The sequence below is a fragment of the Mustela nivalis genome (genome assembly GCF_964662115.1).
Source record: "Mustela nivalis genome assembly, chromosome: 7".
Classification (NCBI taxonomy): Eukaryota; Metazoa; Chordata; class Mammalia; order Carnivora; family Mustelidae; genus Mustela; species Mustela nivalis.
In genome coordinates this window covers 68736874-68749895 of record NC_139026.1, presented here as the reverse complement: position 1 = coordinate 68749895, position 13022 = coordinate 68736874, and the positions used below count along the sequence as shown (strand labels likewise).

Genomic DNA, 13022 nt, shown 5'->3' with positions numbered 1-13022 from the left:
TAGATAGTGGAAGTAGAATATCTATCTGGTCAAGGGATTAAGAAATCAAAATAGAAGAAAAGAAAGAGTGGAAAGAAAAGTGAAGGAAAAAGGAGGAAAGAGTGGGGTCAGTCAAGTATCAGAGGTCCAATTAGAAAAAGGATGAAAAGTTCTCTTATTTTTAGTAAATGTGAAGTCTCTGATGACTCTGATGACTAATTGGTACAACTTTGGCTGAGTGTTTTGAGAAGAGAAAGGCCAGATTATGATTGATGACAGCAGGTAAAGACAACAGGTGTAGTAGATCTTTCTTTCAAGACCTGCCCATAAGTTGGAGAGGAGAATAATTAAAGTTGATTTTTTTCTTGTTTTGTTTTTGTTTTTGTTTTGTATCTTATTACCTTGTTTTGTTTTTGTTTTTAAAGATGGCAGCTGAAGGATAGGATCTCTAAATTTAGAGGTACTTTTTCTCTATCTCTGATGTACGTAGGAAAACTGGTAAAATGTAGATATTACCAGTTTTACTAAAGTTTAGAAATATTCCTTGAATAATGTAAATAATTCATGTCTCCCTATTCTTTGTGTTGCAATTACTTTTACTGTTTAAAGTCATAGTTTAAAGATGACAATTTATTTTATTAATAGGATCGGAAAATAGAAGATCTTCGACAGTGCCTGAATAGGTACAAGAAGATGCAAGATACAGTGATACTGACCCAAGGTAACAAAGGTACTGTAGCTCTATAGGTTTTTCTACTTTACTTGATTTTAAGTGGCTATGAACTTTAACATTTGTTTTCATTTTCCTGGAATATCCATTATTCCAAAATAGTTTGTTTATTCATTTATTCAACAATATCATTAGGAAACAATATCACACACTTTCTTGGTGAGTAGGCCAAAGAGAATACTGTGGACTGGTTGGTCAAGGAGAACCTCTGTGTGGAGTTCATCAGATAGCATTCTAGACAGAACAGTGTGTTCTAGAGCCTGGGGGGAGGGGCATCTGGGTGGCTCAGTGGGTTAAGCATCTGCCTTCAGCTCAGGTCATGATCCCAGGGTCCTGGGATCGAGTCCTGCATTGGCCTCCCAGATCAGCAAAAAGTCTGCTTCTCCCTCTACCCTTCCCTCCTGCTTATGCTTTCTCTCTCTCTCTCAAAAATAAATAAGTAAATTTTATTCATTCATTCATTCATTTATTTATTTGTTTGTTTGTTTGTTTATTTATTAAAAGAGCCTATGGGGAAAATGGGCTCGGTGTATTTAAGTAGTAAAAAGACCGTTGTGACTGACTGGAAGGAAGTGATCAGGGGGAGGATGAGAGGAGATGAGCCGAGCGGATAGAAGTTAGCGTTGGCCAGGTCAGGCAATGTGAGGCAGTCAGCTCTGTGAGCCCAGAGGGATCCACGGAAGGGTTTTTACAAGTCTGCGGCATTTTCGTAACAAATGGACCATATTGGGAGGAGGGAGCAGTATCAGAAGAAGAGAAGCCAGTCAAGAGGCTCTTGCAGGATTCCAAATGGAATGTTAATAATGGTACTGATTAGAAACACATTTTGGTGTTCGAACTAACACAGTGGTGTGACGAATTAGATGAGAGTGAAGAAGAGGAAAGAATCAAGAAAGACTGATGTTTTTGACTAAAGCGACCGGGGGTGGGGGGTGGGTGTGTGATGATTCCATTTACCAAGGTAGCGAAGCCTAGTGAGGGCGCACTGAAATGATTAAGGGGGGTTGTGTTCAGCTTTGAATGTGTTAAGTTAAAACATAAAATAAAACCAAAACCATAAGACATCTAAGTAAAAATAGTCACGCTTTGATGGGGATTAAGGAGTGCACTTGTTGGGATGAGCACAGGGTGATGTTGGGAAGTTTTGAATTACTATATTGTATACCTGAGACTAGTATTACACTGTATGTTAATTAGAATTAAAAACTTAATAAAATAGTTATGCCTTTTGATGTGGTATTATTCTATAGGTGCATGGTTCAGTTGGCCATCCTCAAATGTGGAAAATCTCTGGGGGTCATTTAAAACAAAAGTGTTAAGAACGTTGGAAGTTTTCTCATTCATTAGCAATGCAAGGTGGGGTTATTTGCTCTAAAAGTAAACATGAGTAATAAATTTTTTCAGAGATACTTGTGAAATACTCAGATTTTGGAATTTCAATTTCGATGAGTTCAAAAAGAAAGAAAATCCTACTTCAGACGAGGATTTCTGAGAGGGGAAAAAAAAATGGATCTTCATCTTATTTTCCACAGGACTTAGTGTATGTTAAAATTTTAAATATCCAAATGAGCAAGCAAATGAACCTCTGTCAGTGTTCTTACAGCGATTCTCATCACTCAGCATTTTCTCTGCCTTCAAGAGAGTGTCTCTTTTTAGACAGTATTGCAAATTAACAAGTGATTAATTTTTACGTAGTCATAACATTTATTTTTTTTAAAGATTTTATTTATTTATTTGACAAAGAGAAAGATCACAAATAGGCAAAGAGGCAGCTGAAAGAGAGGGGAAAGCAGGCTCCCTGCTGAGCAGAAGACCCTGAGATCATGACCTGAGCCGAAAGCAGAGGCTCAACCCACTGAGCCACCCAGGCACCCCTGTAGTCATAACATTTAAAACAGTATTTGATTTTATAGAATCTCAATACTGTAGTTTTTATATTTAAAAATCAATGGAAAACATTAATTTCTATAATTATGAAACATAAGAAAATCAAGAAAAGAGGTATTCTTCATAATTGCACTGACATGATCATTTTTGTCAGTTTCATGGGGTTTTTTGTTGTTGTTGTTGTTTGTTTAATCTGGTTTTGTTTTAAAATAGACTCCATGACCAGCATGGAGCCCAACATAGGGCTTGAACGCACGACCTGGAGATCAAGACCTGAGCAGAGATGGAGTCTGACGTTTGGAGCACCTGGGTGGCTCAGTTTGTTAAGCGTCCGACTCTTGCTTTCAGCTCAGCTCATGATCTTATGGGTCGTGAGATCAGGCCTTACCTTGGCTCTGCACTCAGGTGGAGGCTACTTGAAGATTCTTTCCTTCTGTCCCTCCCCTGGCCTGTGCGTGCATGCAATGCTCTCTCTCTCTCAAATAAGTAAATAAAGCTTAAAAAAAAAAAAGAGAGAGAGAGAGAGACACTTAACCAACTGAGATACCCAGGCACCCCTCCTGTACTTTTTTTCATCTTTTTTAATGCATATAAAATGTGTAGAAAAAGGAGGTTGTTTTTCGTTTTCTTTTCCAAAGTTAGTTGTATTATTTTACATTGCCAACAGCAATGTATCACTTGCCAACACTTGGTATGGTATTTGAAACTTCACAATCCTGTACATTTGATATGATTTTGATTTAATTGGTTTAGTGTTTAAGTATTCTCGTCACAAGTCCCTCATGATGAAAAGTATTGGACATCTTATCATGTACTTACTGACATTTGTATATTAAAAAGAGGGAGTTTTTAACCACCATTGAAAATTATGTCCTGTTCTAATGAATAGTTTATAAACAGTGATTTCTAACTAGTATTTGTATTTACTTAGTCCTTAGAGAATGCGAATAATACCTACATTTTAATGAAATTAGAATAAATGCCTAATAAAAATATAAGAAGGTAAGTCTAGTTAACAGCTTTAAATGAGTTTAGGATTTTGTACTATTCAGAGAATAGTGTTTTAAGCATCAATTTTTGGTTTTAAAAAAGAATATCTGACATAGTTGTTCAGCAGCTAATCCTTTTCATTGCTGAAGATGTAGAAGTAGTTCTCAAAGTTGGCCGCTTTCCTGGGTATGTGGTTGCATTTGTCCATAAGGCTGTTCTTTCTTCTTTAAAATAAATGGCACAGAAGGATCATCTTAAGGAATCAGAAGATTGCCTATTGTTGTTTTTTCTTCTTTATATGTATGTGGTTTTTGTTTTGTTTTGTTTTGTTTTGCTTTAAGAACACAGAAATGATGATGTGAGTGCTGTGAAATGTGTAAACCTGGCAATTCACAGACCTGTACCTCTGGAGATAAAAATACATTATTAGTTTATTAAAAATAAATAAAAAAATAAGAACACAGAAATGATGAATGATGAATATTGAGTTTCTCATGGTGACTGTGTTGCTGTTCAGAATTAGTTTGTTGTACCACTGATATTCTCCAGCTTGGTTCTTTCTTTTTTTTTTTTTAATTTTTTATTTTTTATAAACATATATTTTTATCCCAAGGGGTACAGGTCTGTGAATCACCAGGTTTACACACTTCACAGCACTCACCAAAGCACATACCCTCCCCAGTGTCCATAATCCCACCCCCTTCTCCCAAACCCCCTCCCCCCAGCAACCCTCAGTTTGTTTTGTGAGATTAAGAGTCACTTATGGTTTGTCTCCCTCCCAATCCCATCTTGTTTCATTTATTCTTCTCGTACCCACTTAAGCCTCCATGTTGCATCACCACTTCCTCATATCAGGGAGATCATATGATAGTTGTCTTTCTCTGCTTGACTTATTTCGCTAAGCATGATATGCTCTAGTTCCATTCATGTTGTTGCAAATGGCAAGATTTCATTTCTTTTGATGGCTGCATAGTATTCCATTGTGTATATATACCACATCTTCTTGATCCATTCATCTGTTGATGGACATCTAGGTTCTTTCCATAGTTTGGCTATTGTGGACATTGCTGCTATAAACATTCGGGTGCACGTGCCCCTTTGGATACCTCATTTGTATCTTTAGGGTAAATACCCAATAGTGCAATTGCTGGGTCATAGGGCAGTTCTATTTTCAACATTTTGAGGAATCTCCATGCTGTTTTCCAGAGTGGCTGCACCAGCTTGCATTCCCACCAACAGTGGAGGATGGTTCCCCTTTCTCCGCATCCTCGCCAGCACCTGTCATTTCCTGACTTGTTGATTTTAGCCATTCTGACAGGTGTGAGATGATATCTCATTGTGGTTTTGATTTGTATTTCCCTGATGCCGAGTGATATGGAGCACTTTTTCATGTGTCTGTTGGCCATCTGGATGTCTTCTTTGCAGAAATGTCTGTTCATGTCCTCTGCCCATTTCTTGATTGGATTATTTGTTCTTTGGGTGTTGAGTTTGCTAAGTTCTTTATAGATTCTGGACACTAGTCCTTTATCTGATATGTCGTTTGCAAATATCTTCTCCCATTCTGTCAGTTGTCTTTTGATTTTGTTAACTGTTTCCTTTGCTGTGCCAAAGCTTTTGATCTTGATGAAATCCCAATAGTTCATTTTTTCCCTTGCTTCCCTTGCCTTTGGCGTTGTTCCTAGGAAGATGTTGCTGCGGCAGAGGTCGAAGAGGTTGCTGCGTGTGTTCTCCTCAAGGATTTTGATGGATTCCTTTCGCACATTGAGGTCCTTCATCATTTTGAGTCTATTTTTGTGTGTGGTGTAAGGAAATGGTCCAATTTCATTTTTCTGCATGTGGCTGTCCAATTTTCCCAGCACCATTTATTGAAGAGGCTGTCTTGTTTCCATTGGACATTCTTTCCTGCTTTGTCGAAGATTAGTGGACTGTAGAGTTGAGGGACTATTTCTGGGCTCTCTATTCTGTTCCATTGATCTATGTGTCTGTTTTTGTGCCAGTACCATGCTGTCTTGATGATGACAGCTTTGTAATAGAGCTTGAATTCTGGAATTGTGATGCCACCAACGTTGGCTTTCTTTTTCAATATCCCTTTGGCTATTCGAGGTCTTTTCTGGTTCCATATAAATTTTAGCATTATTTGTTCCATTTCTTTGAAAAAGATGGATGGTACTTTGATAGGAATTGCATTAAATGTGTAGATTGCTTTAGGTAGCATAGACATTTTCACAATATTTATTCTTCCAATCCAGGAGCATGGAACATTTTTCCATTTCTTTGTGTCTTCCTCAATTTCTTTCATGAGTACTTTATAGTTTTCTGAGTATAGATTCTGTGCCTCTTTGGTTAGGTTTATTCCTAGGTATCTTATGGTTTTCGATGCAATTGTAAATGGGATTGACTCCTTAATATCTCTTTCTTCTGTCTTGCTGTTGGTGTAGAGAAATGCAACTGATTTCTGTGCATTGATTTTATATCCTGACACTTTTTACTGAATTCCTGTATAAGTTCTAGCAGTTTTGGAGTGGAGTCTTTTGGGTTTTCCACATATAGTATCATATCATCTGCGAAGAGTGATAATTTGACTTCTTCTTTGCCGATTTGGATGCCTTTAATGTCCTTTTGTTGTCTGATTGCTGAGGCTAGGACCTCTAGTACTATGTTGAATAGCAGTGGTGATAATGGACATCCCTGCCGTGTTCCTGACCTTAGCGGAAAAGCTTTCAGTTTTTCTCCATTGAGAATATTTGCGGTGGGTTTTTCATAGATGGCTTTGATGATATTGAGGTATGTGCCCTGTATCCCTACACTTTGAAGAGTTTTGATCAGGAAGGGATGCTGTACTTTGTCAAATGCTTTTTCAGCATCTATTGAGAGTATCATATGGTTCTTGTTCTTTCTTTTATTGATGTGTTGTATCACATTGACTGATTTGCGGATGTTGAACCAACCTTGCAGCCCTGGGATAAATCCCGCTTGGTCGTGGTGAATAATCTTTTTAATGTACTGTTGAATCCTATTGGCTAGTATTTTGTTGAGTATTTTCGCATCTGTGTTCATCAAGGATATCGGTCTATAGCTCTCTTTTTTGGTGGGATCCTTGTCTGGTTTTGGGATCAAGGTGATGCTGGCCTCATAAAATGAGTTTGGAAGTTTTCCTTCCATTTCTATTTTTTGGAACAGTTTCAGGAGAATAGGAATTAGTTCTTCTTTAAATGTTTGGTAGAATTCCCCCGGGAAGCCGTCTGGCCCTGGGCTTTTGTTTGTTTGGAGATTTTTAATGACTGTTTCAATCTCCTTACTGGTTATGGGTCTGTTCAGGCTTTCTATTTCTTCCTGGTTCAGTTGTGGTAGTTTATATGTTTCTAGGAATGCATCCATTTCTTCCCGATTGTCAAATTTATTGCCGTAGAGTTGCTCATAGTATGTTCTTATAATAGTTTGTATTTCTTTGGTGTTAGTTGTGATCTCTCCTCTTTCATTCATGATTTTATTTATTTGGGTCCTTTCTCTTTTCTTTTTGATAAGTCGGGCCAGGGGTTTATCAAATTTATTAATTCTTTCAAAGAACCAGCTCCTAGTTTTGTTGATTTGTTCTGTTGTTTTTTTGGTTTCTATTTCATTGATTTCTGCTCTGATCTTTATGATTTCTCTTCTCCTGCTGGGCTTAGGGTTTCTTTCTTGTTCTTTCTCCAGGTCCTTTAGGTGTAGGGTTAGGTTGTGTACCTGAGACCTTTCTTGTTTCTTGAGAAAGGCTTGTACCGCTATATATTTTCCTCTCAGGACTGCCTTTGTTGTGTCCCACAGATTTTGAACCATTGTATTTTCATTATCATTTGTTTCCATGATTTTTTTCAATTCTTCTTTAATTTCCCAGTTGACCCATTCATTCTTTAGAAGGATACTGTTTAGTCTCCATGTATTGGGGTTCTTTCCAAACTTCCTTTTGTGGTTGAGTTCTAGCTTTAGAGCATTGTGGTCTGAAAATATGCAGGGAATGATCCCAATCTTTTGATACCAGTTGAGTCCTGATTTAGGACCGAGGATGTGATCTATTCTGGAGAATGTTCCATTTGCACTAGAGAAGAATGCGTATTCTGTTGCTTTGGGATGAAAAGTTCTGAATATATCTGTGATGTCCATCTGGTCCAGTGTGTCGTTTAAGGCCTTTATTTCCTTGCTGATCTTTTGCTTGGATGATCTGTCCATTTCAGTGAGGGGAGTGTTAAAGTCCCCTACTATTATTGTATTATTGTGAATGTGTTTCTTTGATTTTGTTATTAATTGGTTTATATAGTTGGCTGCTCCCACATTGGGGGCATAGATATTTAAAATTGTTAAATCTTCTTGTTGGACAGACCCTTTGAGTATGATATAGTGTCCTTCCTCATCTCTTATTATAGTCTTTGGCTTAAAATCTAATTGATCTGATATAAGGATTGCCACTCCTGCTTTCTTCTGATATCCATTAGCATGGTAAATTCTTTTCCACCCCCTCACTTTAAATCTGGAGGTGTCTTCGGGCTTAAAATGAGTTTCTTGGAGGCAACATATAGATGGGTTTTGTTTTTTTATCCATTCTGATACCCTGTGTCTTTTGACAGGGGCATTTAGCCCATTCACATTCAGGGTTACTATTGGGAGATATGAATTTAGTGCCTTTGTATTGCCTGTAAGGTGACTGTTACTGTATATGGTCTCTGTTCCTTTCTGATCTACCACTTGTAGGCTCTCTCTTTGCTTAGAGGACCCCTTTCAATATTTCCTGTAGAGCTGGTTTGGTATTTGCAAATCCTTTCAGTTTTTGTTTGTCCTGGAAGCTTTTAATCTCTCCTTCTATTTTCAATGATAGCCTAGCTGGATATAGTATTCTTGGCTGCATGTTTTTCTCGTTTAGTGCTCTGAAAATATCATGCCAGCTCTTTCTGGCCTGCCAGGTCTCTGTGGATAAGTCAGCTGCCAATCTAATATTTTTACCATTGTATGTTACAGACTTCTTTTCCCGGGCTGCTTTCAGGATTTTCTCTTTGTCACTGAGACTTGTAAATTTTACTATTAGGTGACGGGGTGTGGGCCTATTCTTATTGATTTTGAGGGGCGTTCTCTGAACCTCCTGAATTTTGATGCTCATTCCCTTTGCCATATTGGGGAAATTCTCCCCAATAATTCTCTCCAGTATACCTTCTGCTCCCCTCTCTCTTTCTTCTTCTTCTGGAATCCCAATTATTCTAATGTTGTTTCGTCTTATGGTGTCACTTATCTCTCGGATTCTCCCCTCGTGGTCCAGTAGCTGTTTGTCCCTCTTTTGCTCAGCTTCTTTATTCTCTGTCATTTGGTCTTCTATATCACTAATTCTTTCTTCTGCCTCATTTATCCTAGCAGTTAGAGCCTCTATTTTTGATTGCACCTCATTAATAGCTTTTTTGATTTCAACTTGGTTAGATTTTAGTTCTTTTATTTCTCCAGAAAGGGCTTTTCTATCTCTCGAGAGGGTTTCTCTAATATCTTCCATGCCTTTTTCGAGCCCGGCTAGAACCTTGAGAATTGTCATTCTGAACTCTAGATCTGACATATTACTGATGTCTGTATTGATTAGGTCCCTAGCCTTCGGTACTGCCTCTTGTTCTTTTTTTTGTGTTGTATTTTTACGTCTTGTCATTTTGTCCAGATAAGAGTAAATGAAGGGGCAAGTAAAATACTAAAAGGGTGGCAACAACCCCAGGAAAATATGCTTTAACCAAATGAGAAGAGATCCAAAATCGTGAGTGGGGAGAAAGGGGATAAAAAGAGGTTCAAAAAGGAAGAAAGAAAAAAAAAGAAAAAAGAAATTAAAAAAGAAAAGAATTTTTTAAAAAAGAAAACACCTAAGAAATATGTAAAAAAGTAAAAATATATATATTAGATAAACTAGTAAAAAATCGTTAAAAAAGAAAAAGGTAACAGTTAAAAAAAAAAAATTTACCCGAAGGCGAGAAGGAAAAAAAAAAAAATGAAAAAGAAAAAATTAAATTAACTGCAAGACTAAAAAAAATCACAGGAAAAAACCATGAGTTCCGTGCTTGGCTTTCTCCTCCTCTGGAATTCTGCTGCTCTCCTTGGTATTGAAACCGCACTCCTTGGTAGGTGAACTTGGTCTCGGCTGGATTTCTTGTTGATCTTCTGGGGGAGGGGCCTGTTGTAGTGATTCTCAAGTGTCTTTGCCCCAGGCGGAATTACAGCACCCTTACCCGGGGCCGGGGTGAGTAATCCGCTCGGGTTTGCTTTCAGGAGCTTTTGTTCCCTGAGCGCTTTCCGTTGAGTTCCGGAGGACGGGAATACAAATGGCGGCCTCCTGGTCTCAGGCCCGGAGGAGCCGAGAGCCCAGGGCCCCACTCCTCACTGCGCCCTCAGAGAACAGCGCCCAGTTACTCCCGTCTGCCTGACCTCCAGCCGCGCTCCGAGCTCACCGAGCCTGCGACCGGTTCAAGGTAACACCGAGCTGTGAGCTTATTGTCGGCTCTGTCTCTGTAGCCAGCTCTCCCGTTCCAATACCCGCAAGCTCTGCGACACTCAGACACCCCCGATCCTTCTGTGACCCTGCTGGACCTGAGGCCACGCTGACCCCGCGTGGGCTTCGCCCCGGTTTAGCCTCTGGAGTGATGTCCCTCAGCGGAACAGACTTTTAAAAGTCCTGATTTTGTGCGCGCTTGCTCTGCTGCTTGCCGGGAGCTGGCCCCTCCCCCGGGGTCTATCTTCCCGTTGCTTTGGATTCACTTCTCTGCCGGTCCTACCTTTCAGAAAGTGGTTGTTTTTCTGTTTCCAGAATTGCTGTTCTTCTTCTCTTCGATCTGCCCATGGATTTTCAGGTGTTTGCAATCTTTAGATAAGCTATCTAGCTGATCTCTGGCTAGCTGAAGCAGTCTCAGCTTGCTACTTCTCCGCCATCTTGACTCCTCCCCAGCTTGGTTGTTTCTGAACTGAAATTTGTAAAGCCCCAAATTCTGAAACAAAATTAGGGAAGGTTGTTGGACTAAATGAACTTCTGATTTCAAGGCTGTGAGTCTGTGGTAATAGCTATTAATACCACCCTCAGGCTCCAGGTGCTCATAGTTTAACATTTCTCCTAGAGGTCCTCTTGTTATTTTTCTAAGGATTTCAAAGGAAACTCACTTTTGATTTTTGAGGATGGGAAAAATTTTTATATTCAGTTGGTATTCTTCCTCCAAAAATGAAATGTAAATGAAAAGCTGCCATTTTTCTCCTTTTCCTAGACCAAGATGGCGACTTGGACGGTCTGCTCACTTCTGGTTCCGTCTCCACTTTGCTGGATGCGCAGGGTTTTAGTGACCTGGAGAAAAGTGTATCATCTACACCAGTCACGGGATCTCCCAGTCGTGACCCATTCAACACAAGTGTTCCAGAAGAGGTATTTACAGACTCTCAACATTATCTTTGTAGTGAAGAGACTGTGTCATTGAAGGTTAAAATGCTGTTGACAGCAGGAAAGACCTGGGATCTTTTCTCAGTGTGGCTACTGACTGAGTCTTAGCAATTTTCATGTCAAAACTCAGTCTGCTAGGACTTTATTTGAAAGATTGGTTTTTCCCCCCCTCTTTAATAAATAAATACCTTGGGCAATGTCAAAATTGCTTAAACAATTCAGGAAGAACATGGGAGAAAGATGTCATCCTAAATGGATTACAATCTACACAATAATAATCTTTATTAGTAAAGAACAAATAGGGAATAAATGAAGAGGGATAACGTGAGATTATATAAAGAAGTTGGTTTTAGTCACTTCCAATGTTGTCTCTGAAAAATTCTGGTCTAAAATCTTCCCTGACTTCTTTAGACTTGGAAAAAAGCAGCTGGACAGGAATATTTAGTCTTGAACTCATCATTAACTTTTCTTTCACACATCAGACTGGTTCCAAAATCTGTTTCCATTACCTATTGCAAACCACCCCAAAAATTTGTGGCTTGAATGACAGCACTTGTTTTGCTAACAAATGTGTGATGTGGGTAAGGCTCAGCAGGAGCATTTCTTCTTCGCTCCACTGGGCAATAGTTGGAATGGTGTGAAGGCTGGAGGCTTGAGTCATCTGAAGGCTACCCATTTGTATATCACATGGTTGGTTGGTACTACTGTTGGACAGGACCTCAGCTGAGGCCCTAGCTGGAAATACCTGTGACTCCCTGGCTTTCTTCTAGCAGAGCGTTTAGATCCTAAGGATGAGCATCCCAATAAGAGGACTGGGCATATTTATATCATCTTTTATGCTATGACTCGGAAACCCTGTGGCATCTCTTCTCCTGTAGTCACAGGCCCACACACATTCACAGAGAGGAAACAAAGACCCTACCTCTTGATGGACAAGTAATATCACATTTGAGAAGAACACATGGGATGGCATATACCCCTACGACCATATTCGACTAGTACAACTGCCCTCCACTCTCTGGCTACAATCATTTATATCCCTCCCCCATGCAAAATGTCCTCATCCCCTCATCAAAGACCTCTTGGTCTTACTCCAGTCAGGCTTCCGCATCCCAAGACCTTGTCATCCAGACCCGGTCAGATGTAGGTGCAGCTGCTCAGGTTTGGCTTCTCGAGTAGCACTCCATTCCATGTAAAGAACCAGGAAATTCAAGGTCAAGTCATTTGTCCCCTACACACCTGACATGCAGTGGTGGAATGGGCATAGTAACTACTGGGCATTCCCATTCAAGAAGAGGGAACATAGACATGGAAGACACCCACGTATCATTAGTCAGTAGCAGTTCCCAAATCCAGCCAGGCTCGTGTGGCCAGTTCCTTGACAGGGCCCAGACCTTTGGGCTCTTGGTTGTTCCTTGGGAGTCATCTTTCCATTTCCAGGAGAAAGAACCTGTAATTGCAGATGAGTTGTTTTCTGCAAAAGTATCTATACCGGTCTAGGGCCTTCTGCCTTCTACTATCTCTGTCCCTCTTGGTTCTATTTGGTATAATATTTTATTCATTTGGCATTTCTTATGAATCAATTTATAATCCACTCTATCAGGTAAAGGATATCCACAATTATCTTCACCATAAGACTTTCTCTATCTTAAGTTTTCTGTATGGCTGCTATGGAATATCCCTCTGTTTTTAGAGTTGTCGAACTTTTTGAAGGTTTCAATGAGACAGCTGTACCTTAAGTCTTCCTGAGGTCTTAACCTAGGCACACCCGTGGCTTCCTGACAGCACCTCCGTCTTTGCCCTAGAACTTTTAATTTTAGTGCAGTGTACTGTCTAGAGAAACTGGGAATGGGAAAAATTGTTTTTGTTATTGTTGTTTTTGTTTTTTAACTAAATAGTCTTGACTACCTTATGTTTTCCAATTCCCCCTTTGGTCATCTTTCCTTTAACATATTACTGTATTCAGTGAGAAAAAAACCAAGTGGCATCTTTTCTTTTCCTATCTATTCCTGCTGATTA

At 39.4% G+C, this 13022-nt stretch overlaps 1 protein-coding gene across 1 annotated transcript in view; it reads left to right on the top strand.

The window, feature by feature from the left end:
• Positions 1 to 13022, top strand: part of LOC309870276 (liprin-beta-1-like) — a gene marked incomplete at both ends in the record, with an annotated part of 57644 nt that overhangs the window by 26600 nt on the left and 18022 nt on the right. The window contains 2 exons of the mRNA XM_082742454.1: positions 625 to 709; positions 10834 to 10988. Of these exons, the coding sequence (XP_082598580.1) occupies positions 625 to 709; positions 10834 to 10988 (240 nt within the window). The remainder of the gene's footprint in view (positions 1 to 624; positions 710 to 10833; positions 10989 to 13022) is intronic.